Below are 23,939 nucleotides of genomic sequence, written 5' to 3' on the forward strand. Positions count from 1 at the left end.
TGTGGCTGCTCATGGTGTTGTGAACTGTGTCCTAGTCCAAAAATAAGCTTTATCCTCTCTTCTCCAAAGATGATGTTTTGGCACCTACAGTTTTGGGGGAGATATGTGTGATGGAATATCCCTGTAGCTTCCTGCTGACTGTGGTTGTATTTAATAGCATGAGCTGTTTGCTACTGAAAGAGACAAGAAAGGAGAAGGGCAAATGTTCCTGGTGGAGAATTGGGAATCCAAGTTTGACCAGAAAGCCCAAGTCTCCCCTCCTGGTATTAATGTAGTAAAGAGGGCTGAGGTGGAGACCTCTTCAGGAGTTTGTCTAAGCAAAGCCTGCAAGCTTGCGCTCGGTCTCCAAAGTGCTGGGCAGCAATGCTGGAGCCCAGGCTCCCCTGCTTGGAGTATCTTGGCTCCTTTCAGGTACTCCATCCTCCCCCCCTGAGGCCTCAGGCTGTGAAATCCCCTGAAAACAATGTGTAGTTCTGCACCAGGACCTGACAGTGTCCTTACAACACAAGTAGGTGGAGAAGTCTTTCAGATCACTGGGTTAATTTTCCCTCTGAGGGCAGAAAATAAACCCTCAGACATATCAACTCCTGAACTGCTGCAGCTACTGCATTAAGACAAGACTTAGCTGCCGTTCCTGGTGGGTGCTTTCTTTTCTTTCTTTTTTATTTTTTTTAAGCAAGCTTAATGGCTTTTATTTAAATGGATGTGCACTTTAGCCATTGTGTATAAATTCAATAACATTTACAAATGGTGAAATTTGTTTTTCCTGCCAAAGAAAAATAAGTCCCTAGAGTTTTAGATTATATCAGCACTGGTGTAACATGATAAGAATCTTCAGGCTTGATTCAGCCTTCCATATTGCTCTAACTTGAAAGCTATAAAGTCTAATTCAATAAAGCTGCCAGAGTCTTGGACCTAGAGTGATGGGTTGAGCAAAAGAAGGGATCACATCCCAGGTACAGGGTGTTTAATTCTGATGTGATATAGATGTGAAGCACTGTAGATCTATTGGAATTAATGTTATTTTAAGAGAAGAAATCAGAAAAGGAGAGTGTCCCTTTCATGCTTAAACTGTGAAATTAGAAGTCCATCTGCAATGTAGGTATGATTCACAACATGAAAAGAAATGCCTAGGCTCATAAAGGCTACTAAGCTGAATGAGAAAAACAATTGACTTTAATTTGATGTGTAAGCTACCAAAAAGTTCCTAATACAGGAGACTAGAACTCTACAGAGACAAATTAGTGAGTGAGGAATTCTGGCTTCAAATTGAATTTTTAAGGCAAAATAGTCTTTTTTTTTTTTTTAATACAGGCATGCTTGTGGTGTTTTAGTTATTCATTCTTTGAATACAGTGGTATATAATGCAAAGTATCCTGCCAAGAATACTGTGGCATACTTATTATGGTATATTTTTATAATAGGAATGTGATTGAGATTGCAGGAATAAGAAATCTGCTTCTGATTTGTGGAAGCATGTGACCAGAGTGCGTAGTTTGAAAAAATACAGTAAATTGTTTCCAGTAAGAAACTCCACATTTATTCCAGCTAGAGTGTTGAGCTAGCTTGCCCCCTCATTAATTTCACATATCCGTCCATAAACAGCCATGCAGGAAGGGGAGGGCGGTTCACATTCTAGCATTTTCTATTACTTTCATATTAAAAACCAAAGTAGATTAAAAGTTAATTAAAGCTTCAAACCTGTAATTCTGTATCCCTGTAAGAATTCACAAAGCCCAGTGGTTCCTTGGAAAACTTATGGACACATTTAGTTAGTTATCTACAATCTCAAAGACTTTGTAAGCCATTTAAAATGGACAGTGTTTTAACTGTTAGGTGGAAGAGGATATAAAAGTCGCTTGAAAGAAAACACAGGATTTGCTCAGGCAATTCTAACAAAAAATAACTCATAAAGTTTTTCCTGATGTAAAATACCACCACTGAGACTGCTGTACATCAAACCCTGCAACATTTCTAACTCGGTCCTCTGTTAAAAGAAAACAAATTGGTAATTACTTACAAATCAATGGATTTTCTGTTTAGTTTTTATTGTTCTGAAATAGTTTCACATTCTCCATTATACCAGCTGCTCTAGTTCTGATGGCACTCTTCTGGGGTGCACTTAGGAGCCATGCCCTCCTAAGGATGGCAGCTGCATGTGTAAGGACCCTGGTGCTGCCTTTTCTCCTCTCTGTGCCTCCCTGCTCCACGTGCACAGTCCAGAGGTGACCACACTGGCCCCACTCCATGGCTGGGAGCCCTTACAATGCCCTTGTAGAAATGAGGGCTTTAAACACAGCAGAAAGGACGTGACTCCTCTTGCTTCATCACTAGAGAGTAGTTGGTGGGATATACTCTGCCCTTAAAAGCCCTTGTATAAGCCTTTCTATCACTGCAGAGTGAGTTGAGGCTCTGCCTTTCTTTGGCAGATGCTCATACTTGGGTAGGTGGCTGTGAGGGACTGCCCAGTGGCAGGTGTCCCAGGATTGGATTTACTCTGTCTTAAAAGGAACTGCAGTGGTACAGGTAACAATTCTCCTGTTAGTGAAGAAAACCTGATGAGTTTGTGATACTTGCTTGTTGCTTAGGCTATAAGTAAAAATAAAATGCTTCATTCATTTATTTATTTATTTCCTCAAGGAAGTATTTTCTTTAAAAGTTAAAACTGTGTTCTGCTGTGTCAATTTGAAGAACTGAGGAGATGGAGGTTGCTCTTGTCTCAGGTAACAAGTGACAGGACCAAAGGAAATGGCCTCAAGTTGTGCCAGGTGCAGCTTTATATTGGATATTAGAAAAAATAATACATCTTCACATGAAAGGGTGGTCAGGCATTGGAATAGGCTGCTCAGGGAATGGTGGAATCACCATCCCTGGAAGGATTCAAAAGGCATGTGGATGTGACACTATGGGTAAGTGGTGAACTTGGCAGTGCTGGGTTAAGATGATCTTACAGACCATTTCCAAATTTAAAGATTCTATGATTCTATAGATCATAGAATGTAGGATCTTATTTTATAGGGATGAGACAGCTAGCTCTAGGTCTTACCTATTTCTTAGCTCTTAATTTAGCTCTCCTTCTAAATGTTTTTTACTTCTAATGATAGGAGGTTTTAAATTTAAGCTCTTCTGCTGTGCATGAAGAGTTTTATTCTGGTAATGCTGAAGACTGTCATGAGTTCCTGCATTTTTAAATGAGCCCTCAGTCAGTGGTGCCAATTTGATAGCATGATGTTAGTCTCATCTGCACTCATCCATTATTTTATTTTATTTTATTTTATTTTATTTTATTTTATTTTATTTTATTTTATTTTATTTTATTTTATTTTATTTTATTTTATTTTATTTTATTTTATTTTATTTTATTTTGTTTTGTTTTGTTTTGTTTTGTTTTGTTTTGTTTTATTTTATTTTGTTTTGTTTTGTTTTATTTTGTTTTTTTACTGTTTTTGCCACTCTGGCACAGATTACATGTTTAGTAAAGTGATACCCAGCTTCCCTGTAACTCTTTAGTAGATTTTTGGGAAAACTTCAGCAGGGGTAAATGGTTTGTAGACCACTTATTTTTTATCTGCCAGTGAAGATTTGTTTTCACCAGCCACACAGAATAAAGACATCAAAATACATCAGAGAGTTAGCTTTGGTACATGTGTTTGTGTCATGAGGGTTAACTTTGTGATCCCGACTAAAGTTTAACATTGCTAGGGTTGACTTTAATTGAGATTTTTCAACATCCTAGGGGATGGGACTGAGAAAGTCCCAGTAAAACAAATCTGCTGAGCCTCCCTATGAAGGTGCTACCACAACCTCTTGCCTTTTTATGGCCACTGTCCAATGCTGATTGTGGTGGTGGAGCATTCAGCCTACTGAAGCTTCCCATCTGGAAACTTGCCATTTTCTGACCTGTAGTTTTAGAGAGTCTCAGCACAGTTAGTGTGACTGTATGGGAAGCAGATGGCTGACAGTAGCAAAATCATGTTTGGTATGTGTTCCTGCTATAGCAGATGAGAGCAGTGCAGAAGACCGTCTCCCTTGACTCAGATCTCCCACCAGTTCATAACACAATAATTCCTTGTTGTATCTCATAAGCAAACCTAGTACTGGGATATTATTATTATGGTTCAGTTTTGCTTGAAATATGGTTAGTGAGTAAAGTTTGGAAACCTTTGAGAGATTAAGACTTGAGAGGAAAGCACCCCTGCAATTGCTGAGCATTACTTGTACTTCTGTTCCCTTAAAGAAAGTAATTTTCTCCTCCAACATTTGTAAAGCAGTCCAGCTGTGGTGGTAATAATGAGGGAATAGAGGTGGCAGGCACTTCTCCAAAACAGCTTCTGAGCTTGTGTGTCTGTGTTGTGAAGTGAAAAAAATCTAGGAAAACTTTATGTGGAGAAGCCCCAAGGTGGAGAAATACATTTTTAGCTCTAGGGTTATGACTGGTGTTAATGTTTGGGTGTGGTGGGGATGGTGGGCTTCCCGGATTAGTATGTTTGCATAGCTGTTTTTTTTTTGAATGTGTCAAGGGGAACCAGGATGAAGATTGAAAACATCTTTTTTAGGGAATGTGGTTATAATTGAAAGCAAATAAACTCTTAATAGTCATCTTCAGGCACGGTGAGCTGCTTTTTAATTATGCTGATTATAATTGCTGAAAATATTCATAGAAACTGGTTTTGCTCACAAGAAGTATTCATCCCTCTGCACAGGAAGCAAGAAAAGCTCGTCTTCTGCAACAGTAGATAGCTGTGAGAAATACAGCTGAAGCTGAGCTCTGTTGCCTGCACTGTAATTTACAGGGCTTCCACAGATCAAATAGTGTAAAACACTTGAGCGTTTGGAGTGAGCACAGCCAGAGTTTGTTGATGGCCACCACCCTGCCCCAGTATCGTGCAGCCTTTGGCTTAAGCTGAATTGCTCTGCTCTTCCTCCACTAACTGGAAGTAACAGAAATAAAATTGCTTCATACAAGTGAGAGGCAAGAGAAAGGCATGGCAGCTGATTTCCAGGGGAATGGTCTTTATGCTGCCTCAGAGATGCCCCAGTGGGTTATCGCAATGTGTGTGGCTGTTGAACCTACCGTAGCTTTCTGAATGGCTAGGATGCTGAGGAAAATCCCTTGGGGCTATTTCTATGGAATTTATTGACTGTTCTGCTGTAGTGCAGACTGGTTCCTGCACAGGCTAAAACACTGGTTTATAGACTTTGTACCCTGAGATAAATTTATTCCCTCACCCATTGTGTGGCCTGTGTATCAGAGACATGTACAATGGACCCTGGTAGCCATGGCTTGAGCCTTGATGAATTGAATGTCTGTCTTTTGAGGTTCATGGCAGCAGCTTGCTCACTACCTACTCTGTTAAAAGGATTACCTAACCATTGCACAATCACTATGGAGACCAGATGGTCTTTTTGCCTGTTTCTTTAGACAAATTGAGTTCAGTGTTTCCTTATGAATAGATATAAGCCCCTCGAAGGTCTCTTGTTGAATGTACTTTCTGCTCCCAGATGAGGAATTCTGAATGTAAACTCATTGCTTGTTTGTGGTCTGTGCCTCTTGGATATAGGAAGACAATACTGCTGGGTGTTGGCAATTTGTTCAGGAGCTTGGAGGTAAGGAAGTTTGAGTGTTGTCTTCTGTTAACCTTGAATCAATAGTATTTTTGTTCAATCCAAGTTGCATATGACACTTTAAAAACTGTTCACATAGAGGAGTACACTTAGCAGAATAGGCAAATCAAACCTGCACAGGCAAGGGTATCATAAATAACAGACTTCCAAATTGTTAGAGAGTAAGAAAATTACAGATTTTTTTTTCTTTTCTTTTTTGAGTGTAAGATGAAATTTCTGTGGCTTATCTGCTTTATCAGATATCTTTGTGATAAGGCATTAATTCACATTTATAGGTCTGGAGCATCTCTATCATGATCTGTCTTTTCTAAGTTATTTATTTACTAACATTTTTCTAGGCTTGCTACTAAGACTGTTTTTATTTCTAGTTGGCAACATTTATCTTTGTTTTTGGTAAGGCCAGCTACATACCAATGAATTAATTTGAACTCTTTCAGTAAATAGCCACAAAAATAGTCAATGAGAGCAAAATCTAGCATGTTCAAATCAAGTAGCTATTCACTTGAAAATTATGAACAGTAGCCATGGAATTTAGGCAGAAAGGAAAAATTTTGGTGGTTGTGTGTTAAGAATGGTTTGTAACTTAACTGTGTGATCCAAAACTTAGTCTAACATCGTGTACTACTTCTTTTCTATAGAGTGTTTCAATCCCTAAGCTGCTGGTGTGTTCTAAATCTGAGATCCAGATTTGGTCCTTTTGCTTTGAGTTGAGGTCTTTGTGTGCTAAGTTAAGAGCCAATACTTTCAGAAGGTTATGAAGTGCTTGGGTCTTGTTACCTCTGGGTCTGTGCAATGTTTGGTGCAGCCTTTTTCTTTTTTTACTGGCAGATTAACTTAAAATCAGAACAAACCTAAAGAAGGAGGTTATTGGGTGGCTGCTGGAGTGAATTTCATGGTGGCCTTTTACTACAAAGGTCATGGTTGGAATCCAAGCATGGGGAAAGATAAACAGATGCTGGAGGACATTGCTCTGATCAGCCTGGTCCACATTGTAATGGACCACTGCACTACACTGTGAACTGTAATTGGTCTCCCAAAAGGAAAACTGGAGAGAGATGAAAGTTTGTCCTGGCTTGTCAGTGAGAGGAAAGAAAGACAAACAAAGAGGAGAGAAAATGAAACATTTACTCAATGACTTATTGCCACTAATTCAATGTCAATTTTTAAAGTATGCTTGTAAAAATGTGTGTCTAAATTCCAGGAATCCCCTTCATCAAACTTCTCTTAATTTGTGACTTTTGATTTTTTTTCTGTTTTATTCATTTTACATACAGTTGGAGTAAATGGTAAGTTGTATTTGACTGAAAACCCTCTTTTCTCTTTTTGATGTTTTCTAGGAAGGCTGTGTGCAACTCCATTCTGGTTTTGGCAAGTATAGTGGCTGGCCACAAAGACAATGCAGAGCATACTGACTGCTAACCGTGCCCGTGTTTGAGAGTGTTCCTACAGGTTTGCTCTTTCTTTTATAATGTACTTTTAATCTAAAAGTGATAAGGGCTTGAAGTAGGGATGTTAAAACATAGAAACTCTAGAAGATAAGATTATGCTTTCACAGTGGCTTGTTTTGACAATTTTTAAATGCGGCAGCAGTGTATCCTCCTCTGGGTGATAGTCTGAGATTCTGTGTGTAAAAAAGCGTAGCGCTGATGGAAAAAGCATTTTGGTGCTGTTTCTGTATGTTACAAACACTGGAGATTTATTCTGAGTTACAAAAAGAACAGAACTGTCTTTTTTTACTTTGGGGTGCACTTTATATAGGTTTGAAATCTTCAGTCACCTCAGTGGGGCAATTTAACTGTTCCAGTGTTTGCTATTCACTGCAGACACTGAAAAACTGAAGAGCATTTCACCAAGTGAACTACCGAACTGTGCTGTGCTGAATGAACATAATGCAGTTTTGTGCTGTAGTGGAAGATTAGGCTGTTTGCTAACCAAGTTCTTTTTTGTCAAATTTTTGGCACGTGTTTTTTTTTCCTTTCTCCTAGATTAGCTTCATTTAAACACATAGCTGGGGTTTACTGAACATTTTATTGAGGCAACACTTGGTTGCACAGAAATCAGTCAAGCTAAAACTGCAGTGGGCTTGTCTGCTGGCAGAAAGGATTTCTCTGAAAGTACAGTTCACTTTACATCTAAGTTATGATTATCTTGCTGTCTCCCTTTCATTATGCCATTGTTCTTGAGAGCCAGAGATTTTGTTAAGTTATAAGAAAAGGATGTTGCCAAGGGTATGGGTGGAGGAAGGTGTTGACATGATTTCAATGGAGTTAGATTCCAGCTTTATAACAGAGGGGTAATGAGCCACAGAGAAAATAGGCTTTCCTAGCTTGCCTCTAAAATAAGTTCAGTTATGAATTTAATGTTGTACATGGCTATTTAATGGTTTTTTTTTTTTGAAACAATTGTTTCATATCATTTTTAAATAGGCGTTTTCCTGTGTAGAGGATAAAAATGGCCTGTTACTTTTTGCTCTATCTTTTAGCCATTGTTTCTAATGAAACTCTTCTTAATTTAGTGGAAAATGGGGAATTCAGAAAGCCAATACAGTCTTCAGGGATCAAAAAATCATGCTGCTACTACAGCTGGTGCCAAGCAAAAGCCTTGCTCTCTGAAAATTCGCAGCATTCATGCTAAAGATGAAAAGTCTTGCTCTATGCATGGATGGGGACATACCAGCAGCGGCTCAAACTACAAATCAAGGTCCCTTGCCAGAAGCTGCCTTTCACACTTCAAGAATAGTCAGCCTTATTCCTCTAGGCTTAGTGACACTGTGATGAAGGTCTCCAAAAGCAACGTCCATGCCAAACACAGGACAAATGCCTCAGGGGACTACTGCCAAGGGAATAACGTGATGTTTTTGCCGGAGAATGGTTTCCACTATATTGGCCTCCAAGCTGGAAGTAATCATGCTGCCTCTCAAGAATGCAATGGCCACATTTTAAATTGCTACGGAAAGAATGAGAGTCTTGCATCAACCTCCCCAACAGAGGACAGGAGGAGTCCTAAAGTTCTCATTAAAACTCTGGGGAAGCTGGACAGTTGCTTGAGGGTCGAGTTCCACAACAGCAGCAACAGCAAGGTACCAACCGAGGAGTCCAGTGGGCCAGTGCAGTTGCTGAGGTATTCCCCTGCCTTGGAATCTAAGCCAAATAACCTGCTTGATGTCAGGAGAAATTCCAGTGCAGACTGTTCTTCTAGTCATCGTCTGTCACCTACCGATTCAAGGTTTCGGTCTAGTAAAGGGAGCTCCCTCAGCTCTGAGTCTTCATGGTATGACTCTCTCTGGGGAAATGCTGGGGATATCAATGACCTGGATGGTTCATATTTGACCAGGAGCACTCCAGATACAAGCATTCATGCCAGTTTCCCAGCAAGTGACAACAAGAAGTCCTTCAACCAAAGTTCATCTCTTTCCTCACTCCGAGATCTCTATAAGGATACAAATTTGGAAAGCACTCCTCCACCTGGGATCAGGCTGTCTGATGAGTACATTGACACGCCTGGTAGCCTAAGTAACCGTGTCTCGTTTGCCTCAGACATTGATGTTCCCTCCAGGGTAGAGCAGGGAAGTCCTGCACATTACACCTCCTACACCCTCCCTTGCAGAAAGTCTAAGCCCCTCAGTGAGGATGCATCCAAGAAGGATACATTAAAGAACCGAATGCGGCGCATCAGTGACTGGACGGGAAGTCTTTCAAGGAAGAAAAGGAAGCTGCAGGTATGTACAAACCAGCCTAAGTGCTGAAAGTTGCTTTTTATATTACTCTTATAAGCATAGTCATTGCGTGATATTTGTCTTTTTTGCAGATTAATTACTTGCTTATCTCATTTAGTAATTTGTGGAATTTTGAGAAGTATTGCATCCCTAGTGCTGTCTGAAATGTCAGCAGCAAAAAAAGATACACATTATTTCGTTAAAATTTTCCCTTCTTATTTTCATATTTTGTCACCTTCTAAGTTAACTCCAGTCTTTGCAGACTAATATCTATGTGAATTTGCTTTTGAAATTGTTGCATTACTTAAAAAGTGACTTGGGGTTTAAACCTTCTTTTTATTTCAAGTATGAAAATACAACCCCTCTCTCTATATATATGCTATTGATTAGCATACATTATCTGAAGAATGTGGAAGGAGCAGTAGGAGGAGGACATTATATCCATCTTTTTAGATGCTCCCTGTCTGTTTTACTGGCTTCACCACTCACTTTTTGCATGTTGGTCCATTTCTAGCAAGGCAAGCAGCCATATTGACCAGAGGTGCTGGTTCTGCCTCCACATCCTCTGAAGCCATTACATGGAGCAACCTCCTCCTTCCCATGTGTCAGCTTAGTTCACCAGATGGAAAAACTTGAGTTGCCATCTGGCTTGCTGAGAGATGGTAGTGTGAAGAAGGAGATGGGAGGGGAGAGCAAGAGGGAGGGAAAGGATGTTTTTTCAGAAGAATTTAAGACTAATCCATTTAATAGGAATTTAGGATGCCTGTGGTCAGGAATGAAATTCGCATCTCTAGCTGCAGGCCCCAGAACTGGCTCTTTAAATACCAGACTGTGCCTGGTCTCTGTGTGTGAGTTTTCAAGCTGAGATGAGATGAAACCATTTTTGGATTTGGTTTGGATTTTGGGGTTTTTTCCTTCCTTTTTTCCCCCCTGAATCTTCCCTGGTGTTTTTCATACAGGAACAGTCATTGTGATTCCTTAAATGAAGGAGGCTCCCTTTCCGCAACATTGATGTGCTGGCCACAGAAGTTTCCTGTCTCCTGTGTCTCCTGTGCTGGAGATTCAGACAGGTCTTATGCTTAACCATGTGCAATGTAAAACTCTGACAGGCCCTTAGGCTCAGAAATAAGCTCAGTGTAAGGTTTGCTGGTGTGCATCCTGGTTGGGAGCTACAGAACTGGGAAATGAAAATGAAAGCTGTTTATTTGCGTTACTTCTTTTGTGAGTTGCTGCTCATGTACTTTATCAGATATTGTCTTTTCACCTTCTTACTCAGCTGTAAAAGAGAGGGCAAAAAAACCTGGAATCACTGAGAAGCCTCAGTGCTGTGTTCCAGGATTCTTTACTGATTTCAACACCTGTGGCTGCACTGGATTTTACTGCCAGGCTTTACATATGATTTCTGCTTCCCAGACCTTTAGTATTTATTACTTAGTTATGACATTTGCAGAATGGCATTTGTAGTGTGCAATTCATAGCTATTTTGAATTCACTGTGCAGTGAACTGACTTCAGACGCGGCAAGGAAATTTGGCTGGTGAGATTGCATCAGGCTTGAATCAGATTCTGGTAGAAGGAAAACAGCCCTAACTCCAAAAACTGTGGTTTCTTAGAAAAAGGCATAGGAAATGGTTAGTCACTGATTTTAATCAGACAAGTATCCAGTGACAGGAAGGTAAGAGGGAGGTAGTGAATGCTTTGTAGTTGTGCAGTTCCTTGTGTGGCTTTATTGGTTTATTTCCATCTTTCACGCTTTGAGTAACTGCCATCTCTTCTGGGGGCTGCTGGGTTGTAGTTTGGTAGTGCTTATATTCTTAACAGGCCCTTTAGCTTAAAAAGACAGAAGTGTTATGCATGGTTCTGGACTGTCACGTGGTTGGTCCCTGTTTGTGCGACTTCTCTTGTTGATGGCAGCATCTGTGCTTTGCTCTGAACAGTGTGTCCCTTCCTCCGTACATTAGTAATAACTGGCTGTGAGTCACTTGGGCTGAACGTAGGTGAAAGCTGGAATATTTCCCTGTAAGTGGGCCTAAGTGCTGGTGGCGGCTGGGTAGTCCCTCCAGCTGCCCCAGTGGAAACAAACCAGCCAAGCCCCCTGCTTCATGGGAGCACAGGCCTAGGAGGCACAGGCTTGGGATATTGAGGCCAGATCCCTGACACTAGAAAGGCAGTGGAATTTAATCCCCTTTGTGAACAAATTGCAGTTTAAACACAGATTTTCTCCATCTTGAAGGCTCTTTCCAGACCGTCTTATTCAATGCTTGTTAATAGGCAGAGTAAATATAGTTCCAGGCAGTTTGTTCTGATGTTGGTTTTGCCTTCTACATTAGTTATTCTTTCCTATTTTTTAATCTGTTATGATTTATTTAAAGGGAGAAGTGGTGTATTTTCTTGGCCTGCATTTGTGGGGCTATACAGACTCTCCTTGGTCTCCTGTGTTAAGATTGGAAATCTATTTCCTTTTCATTCTGGCACTCTTCCTCCTCATCTGTTTTAAATCATCCACAGACAGATTTGCATATGGGATATTCCAGATGAGTCCTTGGTTATGCCCTGTCCAGTTACTTGGATGTTTCCTTATGTCTGATTGATCTGATGTATCCTGGAATTGAATTTACTTTTCTAATAATGATCTTGCATCAAGACTTGCAATAATCTTTTCCAAGACCTAGTTTTCCTTTCATGAGAGTGTCCTAAAGTGTTCAGTGCATCACTGGTACTATATGCATCACTCAATGCATCACTGGTACTGTACTGCAGCACACATCTTCATTTAGTTTAATCTGTGCTGAAATGGCATTGGGGTGATGCTGAGTCGCAATTCAATGTGTGTGAGCTGAAAGGTGTGTGTGATGTATGTGAGACCTGTGGACAGAATTTAGATAGACTTGCTGCACAGCCAGATATGGCTAAAGATAATGGTGTAAACTCTGTGCAGCTCTTTAACACGGAGAACATTAGCAATTTCTGTGTAAAATGAAAATCCATCCACCAGAAACAGCTACTGAAGAAAGGTTCCTGAATTAAGTAAAATAGCCTCACTTCAGGAATCATATTGGAAATTTTATTACTTTATAAGCCAGAGCCCTGATGTGGGCTGTAAAGGGAATTTAAAAGAAAAGTACATTGAGTGAACGTCTTTATTTGACTTGAAAATTGGCATTAGATTGTCCTTTTAGCATAGGTCCGAATGAATGTAGCAAGCTACATTTTTCCTGTGCTGTTCTTTACAGCTAATTATTACATGTGTCACTTTGTCTAATTGGTATCTTAGCCACTTTATTTTTTTGCCTTATCTTTAGCTATTCCAGAGTACATCTCAAACATTGAGAGATCTCCCTGAATACAGCTGAGCAGAAACAGAGATCTATCATCACTAGATTCAACAGAACAAAAACCAGCAGAAAGTCACCTGGCAGGGCAACCACCTGGAGCAGCAACTTGGGTCAAACCGTTTCAGTAGTGGCAGATATTGCTACAATGACAGCTTTCTTAAGGACCAATATAGACAGCCAGACTCTGCCAATTCAGTTCTTTAAGAAAAGAAAAACAAATTATTGTGTCCTTGTGAAGTGTATATGTTAATTTTGGATTCTTTATCCATTTTCTCTACTTTGGTACCTTCTCATTCTTACCCTTTCTGTGTGTGAGGAGAAAACATAGGATTTGATTAGTGGCTGGTCATTGACAGGTTGCATCCCACCCTTTTTCTTAATGTTTGTTGTTCCAGTGGTGGGTTTTTACAACAGATCCCCTTCTATGTATTTGCCATGTGTTGTGTCTCTTACTAGTGCTTTGGGATTGAAAGAAATACATATTCTTAATAAGCTATATACTAATGTTTTCCAGAGGTCACTAGCAGTTCCTGGAGAATAGTCAAACAATTAAAATGCTGGATTTTGGCACACAAGTAGAGTGGCAGTAATTAAAACAAGGGTGGAGAAAGCTTTCAGTTTCCCCCTGAAATACAGATGACCAGCACACTTGTACAATCCACGTTCTTCTGTTGCTTTGTGGCATAAATGCATTACATGCACGATTTTATCCTGGTTTGCCACCCCAGGATCTTCCTCCTGTTACCATATAAAAACCAATTAAACTGTTGATGTTTAGGGAGTTACTCTTGGACAACACTGATTAACGCTCTGCAACAAGATTTGAGTAAGGCGCTCCTTTGCCATGAGAATTGGATCATCAGACAGTGATTTGAAAAGCCAGACTTGAAGTTCAATGTACTATAAAGGAACATGGGTTTCAGGTCAAACTGGCTTTTGTGAGGCCACAGGCAGCAGTGTCCTGCTGCTGGAAAAGTGGCATCGCCTGGGAGGGTGTACAATTCCAGTCTTGGCCACACTCTGGAAGTCCTGATGCTATCAAAACATAGCACAGCTTTTCTGCTGCAGTTTTGAAGAAGTAAGTAAGAAGCAAAGAAACAAAAAAGTAGCTGTTTTCAAAGTTGCTGGGGAGAACAGCTCCCAGGAGACCAATGTTTATTTACTTGGTTCTTAGTACAGTAGTCTGTGAGAAAATAAATGCTTTTAGAGAGGCGGTCTAAACTTGAAAGTATAATGGCTTTATTATTACCGAGGGTAATAGCTTCGTTTCTCAAATCAAATATTGCGATATCTTCTTTTTTCTTCCCGCACACTTCTCCTGCAAAAGACAATATATCTTTTGTGTTTTAGGTTCTTAAATCTTGATTGCTTTTAAATAGCGTTGGAAACACTTGAGTTCAGAAGACAATGAATGACTTCTTATGATAGATGGTGTGGTTCTCAACAGCAAAGTTAGTCCAAGGAGCTCTGTTTTAGGTAGTAGGAAAATCCGTGTCCATCCCTGGAGCTTGGGAGAGTTGGGATCAGACAGCATATTACTTGGAAAGGCTTAAAAGAGCCTTTCCAATCTGCCAACAAAATCCCATGTTGACAAGCAGTGGCAAGAAATGGGCCTACTCTAGCATCTGTATCAAAGGCAAAGTTGAAGTCATACCATCAGGCCTGATTATTTCAAATAAAATTAGCCAGCCCTCTCAATCCAAGGGATGAAGTTACACAGTGCAATTAGGAGAAAGGCCTGCCAGTGCTTGATGGAACTCTCAGGGTGTTCCCAGCAGCTCAGAAAATACACAGCTCTGCAGTCTGGAGACTGGATTTAAGCGAGTCAGCAAGTCTGTCTTTCTTTTTTTAAATCTCATATTGTCTTAGATTGGATTTTAGTCAATTGATCAGTTCTAACAAGCTTAAAATATTCTTTACTTTTGACCTCTTATTTTTGTTGGTCAAGCACCCTTTGTATGACAAATAGAAAGTGGAGGTTAAAATCAGCCTTGTGTTGAAGCTAAATCTACTCACCTTGCACCAATGTGGTAGCACCAAAGTATCGAAAACCCTGTAATAATAAAAATACCTGTTCACTATTTCCGCTTGTACTCAGATGCAAAATATGGTACCTGAGTTTCAGATGGAGGATGTAGTTGTCTCCTGCAGTACCTCAGGTTTCAGACAGTAGTTTCTAGGGAAATTTGAGATTACTCAAAGCATGCCGGAATTACCAAAGTGCTCAGATCAGTGGACCTACCCACTTATGGGGATAGGGGTTTAATGGGGTTCCTTTGAAAAAACTGGATGGTAACAGTGGTGGTGTCAGTGGCTGAGGCAAAGGGTGTGACATAATGGTGAAAAGATGAAGGAACTGGAAGTGGCTAAACATGAAACAAATTTAATTGACAAATGAGGTGTGTCTTTTGATCGTTGCTCTGGTGACTGATCGCAGATAAATTCCTTTTATGCACAGGAGCCAAAATGTAAAGATGGGAGTGAATACTTTGACAGCAGAATGGACAACTTTACAACAGACACTCTGGCACCGTCACAGCTCTCCACTTTTCTGTGGTCTCCTGGCTCCAGTCATGCCCTGTCCCAGAGAAGCGAATCTACCAATGCTGTCAGCAGTGATGCCTTGAGGCAGAACATTTATGAGAACTTCATGCGAGAACTGGAGATGAGCAGGATGAACTTGGAGAATACGGAGACCTCGTCAGAAACAGAAGACTCTAGTGGCGAGTCCCTTAGCTCCTTGGAGCAGCTGGATTTGTTGTATGAGAAAGAGCAAGGAGTGGTGCGCAAGGCAGGGTGGCTGTTCTTCAAACCCTTGGTGACCCTGCAGAAAGAGAAGAAGCTGGAGCTGGTCACACGACGGAAATGGAAGCAGTACTGGGTCACACTCAAAGGTAAAACCACCACGTTGATCCTTCATCTTGGCAGCAGCAGTTATCTCTGTTGTGTCTCAGCAGCGTTTCATGCATGCTGGCTTCTGTTAGCAGATTTAGGGGGATTAGAAAATCACACCTAACTTTACAAGTTCCACCCACCACAGCTTTGCACAGCCTACCCACCACTTAAAGTGGAGCATGTGCCTAGGCAGCCCACTGAACTGAGGTGCTGCTCAGTGTCTGGGATTGCATGTGCAACCATGTGTTTCATACCATAGTGGGAATTGTTTTGTCTGACTTCCTAATTTGTGTGTTCACATCCGATTGGGGAGTTAGAAGATCCTTTTGGATGTTTGGAGGTCAAAGACCAAACTGAACCAAAATTTAAGGGTCAGGAGAAGTTGCTGGTGTCCAATTCCTTGTTAGAGACACACAGTTCCTTAGGCTCTGCTATGAAATTTACTGAAGGATGGGGTAGTTTATTGTAAAAATGTTTTGTTAATTTCTAGCACTTTAGATGGCAATATAATGAAGAGGTGAACTCCCAGTGCCAGAGCATTTACACAGAGAAGTTTGTGTGGTTCAGAGCAGGGGAAACTGAAGCAGCAGCAAGGAAAGCCCTCCAGTGCCCAAGGCAGCCATTTCCAGCACTTGAAGGTCTCCCTCCTTTCCCTGGGTGGTCTTTTCACATTCCCCACTCCCAGCAATATCAACCACTTCTGGCTTTTGGCATGCCCAGCTTCCCATCTCCTGCAGCTGCTCCTTTTGTGAAAACAGCCCCATGGGAGGGGAATCCACTCAAGGGGGCTGCTGCAGGTGTGATTGTTGTGCTCCATTTGTGGCTCAGAGGGTGCTGTGGAAAGTGTACAGGTGTCAGGAAGTGTGAGAAGGAAAATAATATCTGTTGTGGGGAGGAAGGGAAATTTAATGGGTGAGTTAATATGCCTTTTTTAAATTTTGAATTGCATCCAAAGGATTTGTCCTTTAGTAAATATAATACTAAGTTAATGAGTAAGGAAATGATCAAGCTTGATAATTTCCTATCATATCTGGGACTATAGGAGAGAAAATAACAACTTTACCACAAGTTGCCCTTTTTAAAATTGTGCATGGGTGTAGACCTGAAGAAAAATGAACAGCAAACAGCAAGTCCTGGTAGGGTGCTTGATAGTGCTGATTGAAAAGAACCAAACTTACTAGAATCAGGCAGTTCTGCCTAAAAATTCAGAGACTTGTTATCAAGGGATCAAAATGTAGACAGGCTTAACAGTTTAAATCACTTGCCCTGATCATCAGATAGCATGATTCATGCTTACAAGCAGTATATACAAAGGGAAAAACAGTACCTCAATTCCACCCTCTTATTGTGTGTGTTTGTGTTATGGAGTATGAATATAGTTTAATCTGCCTCTTCTAAAATTCAATTTCTAAACAATTCTATCAAAACTCTAAATTGAAATATGTTATATACTATTAGTTTGTGCATTTCTGGGATAATGAAGCTCTGGCAAGCAATTTAGGTGCTTCATGTTCATTTTTTCTTAGCTATAAAATTGGCTTATTGGTGACCTTGAACAACTTGTGTCTTTTCCTACTCCCTGAATTTCTGCAGCTACAAAAAAAGGAACAATGACGTTCTTTGTAAAAATATGTATTAACTTGTAACATTTTAACTGTTAGGTACAATGCTTTTTACTTCAGAGGTTGATCTGGCTGCATTCATGGTACAGTCTTTTGCACTTTGCTACCTGTTTTAAATATACATTCCTAACTTCCTTGATCTCTTACCTTTATTGTCCTGTGGAGACTTCTGATTCCAAAATAAACTTGCCTGTCTGGATATCAAGGCATACTTCTGTTTTTATAATTGCTATATCACAATCAAGGCACTTGCTTTGGTTCTCTTTATACAGGTTTTTGGATGAATCAGTATTTAATTTATTGTTGAAATGTAAATAGCCAAGATATTTTATAGCATGACTCTAAATATGTAAATATGTTAATTGCACTCTTTTGAGATGTGTTTAATTATAAATATGGAGAAGGTTTATAACCATCTTGTTACCTGCCAAACTTAAAAGTACACATGTCCTGAGGCATCTGCTCCACTTTCAGGGCCACCAAGATCTGAGCCTGAATAGCAACTGTATACCAAGAGGAATTCTCTTTTCCAATTGTCCTGTCCAATTAGTTTCCTTTAACGAGGGAAATTGCTTTCCTGTTGCTCTCTCACTTCAGCTCAAGTTTTAATTAAAATATTTGGACAATAATCAGTCCCTGTGGGTCTGACAGAGCTTATGAAACTAGCTGCTTCCAGGCATCACTGGACTTGACCTAAAGATATACCTGGGGTGCCATACGCCCAAGCATACAAACATGCCCTTCAAAATTTTTTATTTGTGTACATATAAACTCTCAGGATAAAATATGACGTATCTTCAGTTAGGGCAAATAGGGGAAATATGGGAATATGGAAATATTTAAGAATAAATCTTTAAAACTTTAAACTTCTACACTTTCCTAAAATGCAGAAGTGGAAGTGGTTGTATGTTGCTGTTGCTGCTGAATACAAGACTTGGTTTTGTGGTTTAGTTTGTCCTGTTATGTTCAAATGACATTTCTGATATGCAGTGTTACAAACAATGTCCTTTTTTCCAACTGCAGAGATCTCCAAGTGTTTCAGTGGCATAAAGAAGATAAAGTGAGGGCTGCCAATTGAACAGATAGGACCAATTCTATAGGATTTTTTATTACCCAAAATATTCTGCCAGTCACTTTGGACATTAACAAGAAAAGGTGCAGTTATGTAGTATAGAGGTATTTCTATGTATTAGATTCCTTACTCTAAAAACTTTTCAGTCAATGGATGATTTGATCAGAAATCTCTGATACAGGATTCCTTTTGTAATGGTATCTTAGAAGTGCACTTCAGTCCATGACCACTCAAACAGGCAAATTGTGCATCTCGGGGACAGTAGGTTATAAGGAGGCAGGAAGGAAAGGCTGTCAGGGATGGAGGGCACAGGCCCTTCTTGAGCTAACATCGCTGCCAAAGGCAACATGGCACTGTAGTCATACTGCTGTGGGCTAGGATCACGTGTCCTCTGCTGGGATCAAGTCTCCTCCACTCTCCTCCAGAAGTAATTCTACTTGTTATATTCAGGATTGTCATCATGAGGGATGAAATTTGTTTTCTGGATGCAAGCTTCATACCTTAGATATTACACTATTTACAAGACTGAACATGCTCAAACTCAGCCCTTTTAAACTGTTTTAAATTACTCAGAATTGTCTGAGTCTCCAATTTTCAGCTAGATTCAAGGAAATCTGGTTTAAATTTGAGAAGTTTATTCACTAAGCATGTTGTATGAAGACAAAGGGTTCTGCAAATCTTTTCAATAAATACGAAGATTTCTTAAGTGGCTGTTATGAGAGAGTTGGTTCAATTTAATAAAGAAACACAAAAGCTGATTTAACTAAGCAGGAGTTAATCTCTTCTACATGCCTTAACATTTTAATAGGCTGAGTTTATTGATAGAATATATTGTGGGTTAGAAGGGACCTTTAGTCCAGCTTCCCTGCCATTGGCAGGGACATGTTTCACTACAGCAGTTGCTCAAGCCCCCTACCCTAACCCTTGGATGCTTTCCTACTGAGGTGTTCTGATTTATTTATTAAGTCCATAAATGTTTGTTGTGGCCCTGGTCTGTTTCAACTTTTCATTGGCAAATTCATCATTAACTTTTCCTGGTTTTCTATGTAGAAGATCTTCCTTTTTTATTTGTTTCAGAAGAGGAGCAGAACTGATGTTCCCTGTCTCTGAAGGGTGTCTTAATTCAGAAAAACATTATATAATGCTGGGAGATCCATAACTTACTTTCTCCTCATGTTTTTTTTGTCCCTCTCAACTGCAAAAGGTTGTACCCTACTGTTTTATGAGACCTATGGAAGGAACTCAATGGACCAGAACAGTTTGCCTCGATATGCCCTGTTTGCAGAAGACAGTATAGTTCAGTCTGTTCCAGAACATCCCAAGAAAGAAAATGTGTTCTGTCTCAGCAATTCTTTTGGAGATGTCTACCTATTTCAGGTAACAGAATGCATGCACAAGTTGGTGGTTGTTTCCATTTTAGAATGTGTTTGTGAGTCTACACATGTATCTATATGATTATATGTACACAGGCACATACATATCATGTTTGTGCCTTTGACTTAAAAATAACAGCACTACTGCACTGTTGCATTACAATATTATAATATTAAATATATGATATGACTTCAGGTATTACACGAGTTGGCTTGGTCAGTTATGGTTCAGAAACAAAAAGAACAAGGACCACAAATCTGCAAGAAGCTCTGGGTATTTGGTTGATCACAAGCTTCTAAAAAATCAAATTTTTATCAATTTTTTTCGCATCTATTAGCATCTCAACCTTACAGAATAGTGTGCTCAACCCTGAATCTTCTAGCCACAGAGAGTTTGCTTGAGCAAGATGCTTAAGAAAGAGATCTAAAAATAATCAAAATACTTTGGCTGCTCAAGGGCACCACTGGAAATGTTAATAAAGAACAGTATTATGTAGAACTGCCTGCATAGAAACGTGTTGATTCATAGGCATACTTGTACATATCTCCAGAGGTACTTCATGCAGATTGCATTCCTTTACCTTGATGTTGCCTCTCCACTAACTTGGCACTTTTTAAGTAAGCAAATACCTCTCTTCAGAATCTCACATATAAAATCTTCTCTGCTGTCACAGCAGTGCAGAAGGCTTGTCTTTGATATCTGGTAGGGTTTACTTTTGATTATCTGGAGGGATGAAAGATGTAAGTCACATCTTTCCCACAGCTTATGTGGCTCTTGTCCTTCTGGGGCTTTTAGACCTTGCAGGTCTAAGAAGCAGAAGCTGAAATTTGGAGACAAGTCAGGATGGAGTGTAGTTCCTTTATTTACTCAGTTCTAAAGAAAACCTTATTTCACTTGGTTAAGATAAAGTCTTTAAGACAACAGTGAGCCTATCAAGCACTTCATACCCTAGAGCTGTTGATTGTATTTTATTTTTCTGTTATCTGCTCATAATGTTGCACCATTGATTGGTTTCACAGGCAACAAGTCAGACGGATCTGGAAAACTGGGTTACTGCCATACATTCAGCTTGTGCTTCCCTCTTTGCAAAGAAGCTTGGGAAAGAGGACACTGTCAGGCTGCTGAAAAATCAGACCAAGAGTCTTTTCCAGAAGATTGACATGGATGGCAAAATGAAAAAGATGGCAGAGTTGCAGCTCTCAATTGTTAGCGATCCAAAAAACAGAAAGGCCATAGAAAATCAGGTACTGGAAACAATTTTTTTCATGAGAGCATATTTATCATTACTTCATGCTTTGGTCTCTATTTGTGATTTCTAGGCCTGCGAGTAATTGTCTTGGACTAAGCTGGCACAGTGGTTGTAATTATTGCCAGGTTTCTACAGCAATCCAGAGCAGTGCAGGGGGCAGGCTTCTCAAAGCTGCACATCAGACTGTTCTGTTTCAAGAGCACAGAGCTTTTTCTTGTCTCTTCTGTGTAAATGTAATTAATTTTCACTGTTTTATGTTAATAAGATCTAGCTGTTACATCGCATACCACAGAATATACAGTGTGTTCTGTGAAAGATTTATTATTGTATTGTGGAAGAGATTGAAGAGTATGTGTTTGGCAGTATTGTTCTGCACCTTAAGACAGCACATGAGGAATACTTACTTAGTCCTTCATCCAACTTCATTTGTGTAGTGGCAGACAAAACCATGTGCTTCCAGTTGAAATTTAGCCATGACTAATGATCACCAGATTGTCTGTGTGGTGGTGAACAAACATGAAGCCTTACTCTGCTCTCAGTTCTAGCACATGAACCAGGAATCACTCCAGGGGTACCTTATGGAAGTACATCGTGTAGTGTTGATGTGTTGCCTATGCCCCCAGTTTCACAGATAGTAACAGGCTTTAATTATTTAGACAATGGTTAGTGTTCAGCCAATGGCCTCACTACCCATGGCTTCTTGTGCACTAAACTTGTCTAATAGTTTAGCCTAAATAAGTCTGTGGACTGAGGCTGCTGTATCTTTAGCTTTATTAGGCCATTGACAGAATGGCCTAATTTTTCTTTGCTTAATAAAACACTACTAGTTTCAGGGATTTGATGCTTATGATTTTTAAAATTCTTACTCTACTGGCTTGGACTTGATGAAAAGCAGACTGACTACTACTGACTTCACTGCCAAGCTCTTGTGGCACACTTGAGTCTGAAGCTATATGAGCAGAGTTCAAATAACATGCAGGTTTGTGTAGGGATTTGCAGTGCAGATGTTCATAAGCCCTTTAAGTGCTCAGATGTTCATAATTTATTTCCAGGTCACTTTATTTCATGGTCCAGAGCTGAGTGAGGTGAATGGAGGAGGAAAAATGTTAAGCATCTTTTTATTGCAGTAGGCTTTGAGACCTAGAAGAATATACAGATTTCTATAGATGTCTAGTGCTTGTGACATGTGATGCACTGAGGAAAAATCCTGAAGTATATTAACTTAATTTATCCCTCCCTCATCAGATATTCCTGAGTAGTAGTTCATTTAGAGTCAGCTGAAGAGTATTAATGATATATCTTAATATCTGCTAATTAGATGTTCTGTCCTTGAAGATCAAGGACATTGTCATTGTTTTCCAGTTCTGTGAAAAGTTGGCTTTATTCTGTAGAATTGAAATCCATCTTCTGGGCTGAAGAAGATTTATTCCTGTTAATCTTCTGTCTATATGTGTCTTAGAACATTGAATGGGGGCAGACCATTGGCACAAGGAATGAAATGGATGACTGCAAACATCCAGTATCTGGCAAAGAATTAATTTATAGCAAGCATTTTCTCCATTCTTGATCCCTTTGATCTCTTTAAAATCTCTCCTTACAATTGCCTAAGGTTTGCTGGCGAAGTCCCTTCAGAGAAAAGTCACTTCAGAGATCAGTTGCCTGATCTTCTAACGTTGTCTCAGATTGGCTTTTGCAAAGAAAAATGAAAATCTTGATGCAATTAGTAACTGAGAATTCTTAATATACTTAGTAAGGTAAAGATTTTGAGAAAATATTATTCCCGAGGGAATAGTTTGCATATATGTAGTTTCAGTTGTTTGGTAATTGTGGTTGTTTAGTTGTTTTTTGCCTCTTTTGAGAAACAAGAAAATATAAATTCTGATCTTGGTTTTGTGTAAATTTGATGTTGTTTCAATCATGGGGCGGATATTATTCCTCCATGCTGAAGTACAAAGTATTATCATTACTGTATTTCTTAAGCATGCCATGCGTCCTGTGCTGGAAATCATCACTGGTGATTTATTTTGGGAAGCCAGCGGAAACAGTGTGATTGACTTCAGAAGGACTGTGGTGGTTTTTTACATAGAAAGAATTTATTTTCACTGGGGAATTGGAAATTCTGATTTCTATAGTCTTTCTCCTTTTCCTTCCTCAGAAAAGCAACCACCAAATGTCAGTTTACTCTTTTCTTTCACTTCTGCATTGACTTAACACCAATACTTCTCTGGTGAAGACTTAATAATTCTCAGGACTTTAAAAGCAAGCAAAACTTTTTCTTGTTTCACAGTTACTACCACCTGAAAGGCAGTTTTACTAAGGAAACCTGCACTTGTAAAGTTGCTATGGGTAGTTTAATTTTAAGAAGCTTTTACGTGCTTCTTTTCGGTGTCCAGCAGATGGACTAGAGAAACTCATCTGGTACTGTCTGGTAAATTTTGTGAATTTGAAGGCAATCAATTGTTAACACCAGTGCTAGACAGAAGTGCAAACAAACAACAACAACAACAACAAAGACAAAGAAAATGTCATTTTTCTAGAGAAATTGTTGTTTTATAGGCTTGACGCTATCAAACTGGTTGGGGAATGTTTTCAGTCTTGTGGCTTATATGAGGGATTCTCTCTATCTGGATTTACTGGCCCAATAACAATAATAATAGTAGACTTTGTAAGTGTTTAAGAGAAAATTGTAGCCCTTCACAAAGCAATTGGTAATACTGGTCAGTTTAGAAGAGATCGATGAAGCATCTGCAAGATGGCAGTGTGTCTGCAAACCTCGAGTCTGCACATGCTACCTACAGCCATGTGCGTTTATTATTACTATGTGAAATAAATACATTGTGTGTGATGGTATTCTCCCAACATGTAACTTCTCCCCTCAAATGAAGAGAATTAGGACAAAAGGTAGCAAGTTGGAAAATTCCTGGTGCAGACATGAATTTCAAAGCCTTTCTTTAGTTTCATTTTTCTACATATTTAGCCTGCTAGAGAAACCACAGCGTTTGCTGTGAATACAGAGCCCTGTTAGTGAAAGGGATTATTAACATTTATTCAGA

At 39.7% G+C, this 23,939-nt stretch overlaps 1 protein-coding gene and 1 long non-coding RNA gene across 4 annotated transcripts in view; one reads left to right on the top strand and one right to left on the bottom strand.

The window, feature by feature from the left end:
* Positions 1 to 6,962: 6,962 nt before the first annotated feature.
* The window catches only part of TIAM2 (TIAM Rac1 associated GEF 2), an 82,386-nt gene continuing 65,409 nt past the window's right edge, over positions 6,963 to 23,939 (top strand). For all 3 annotated transcript variants that reach the window (XM_072926964.1, XM_072926966.1, XM_072926965.1), the window contains exons 1-5: positions 6,963 to 7,074; positions 8,141 to 9,343; positions 15,133 to 15,568; positions 19,468 to 19,640; positions 20,657 to 20,881. In XM_072926964.1, the coding sequence (XP_072783065.1) occupies positions 8,147 to 9,343; positions 15,133 to 15,568; positions 19,468 to 19,640; positions 20,657 to 20,881 (2,031 nt within the window). In that variant the 5' untranslated portion in view covers positions 6,963 to 7,074; positions 8,141 to 8,146. The remainder of the gene's footprint in view (positions 7,075 to 8,140; positions 9,344 to 15,132; positions 15,569 to 19,467; positions 19,641 to 20,656; positions 20,882 to 23,939) is intronic.
* LOC140683716 (uncharacterized) lies at positions 13,893 to 14,729 on the bottom strand. Its single transcript, XR_012055070.1, has 2 exons — positions 14,691 to 14,729; positions 13,893 to 13,992 (listed from the first exon to the last, which is right to left on the bottom strand). It is a non-coding gene; the product is annotated as an uncharacterized lncRNA (long non-coding RNA).

The sequence above is a fragment of the Taeniopygia guttata genome, chromosome 3 (genome assembly GCF_048771995.1).
Source record: "Taeniopygia guttata chromosome 3, bTaeGut7.mat, whole genome shotgun sequence".
Taxonomy (NCBI): domain Eukaryota; kingdom Metazoa; phylum Chordata; class Aves; order Passeriformes; family Estrildidae; genus Taeniopygia; species Taeniopygia guttata.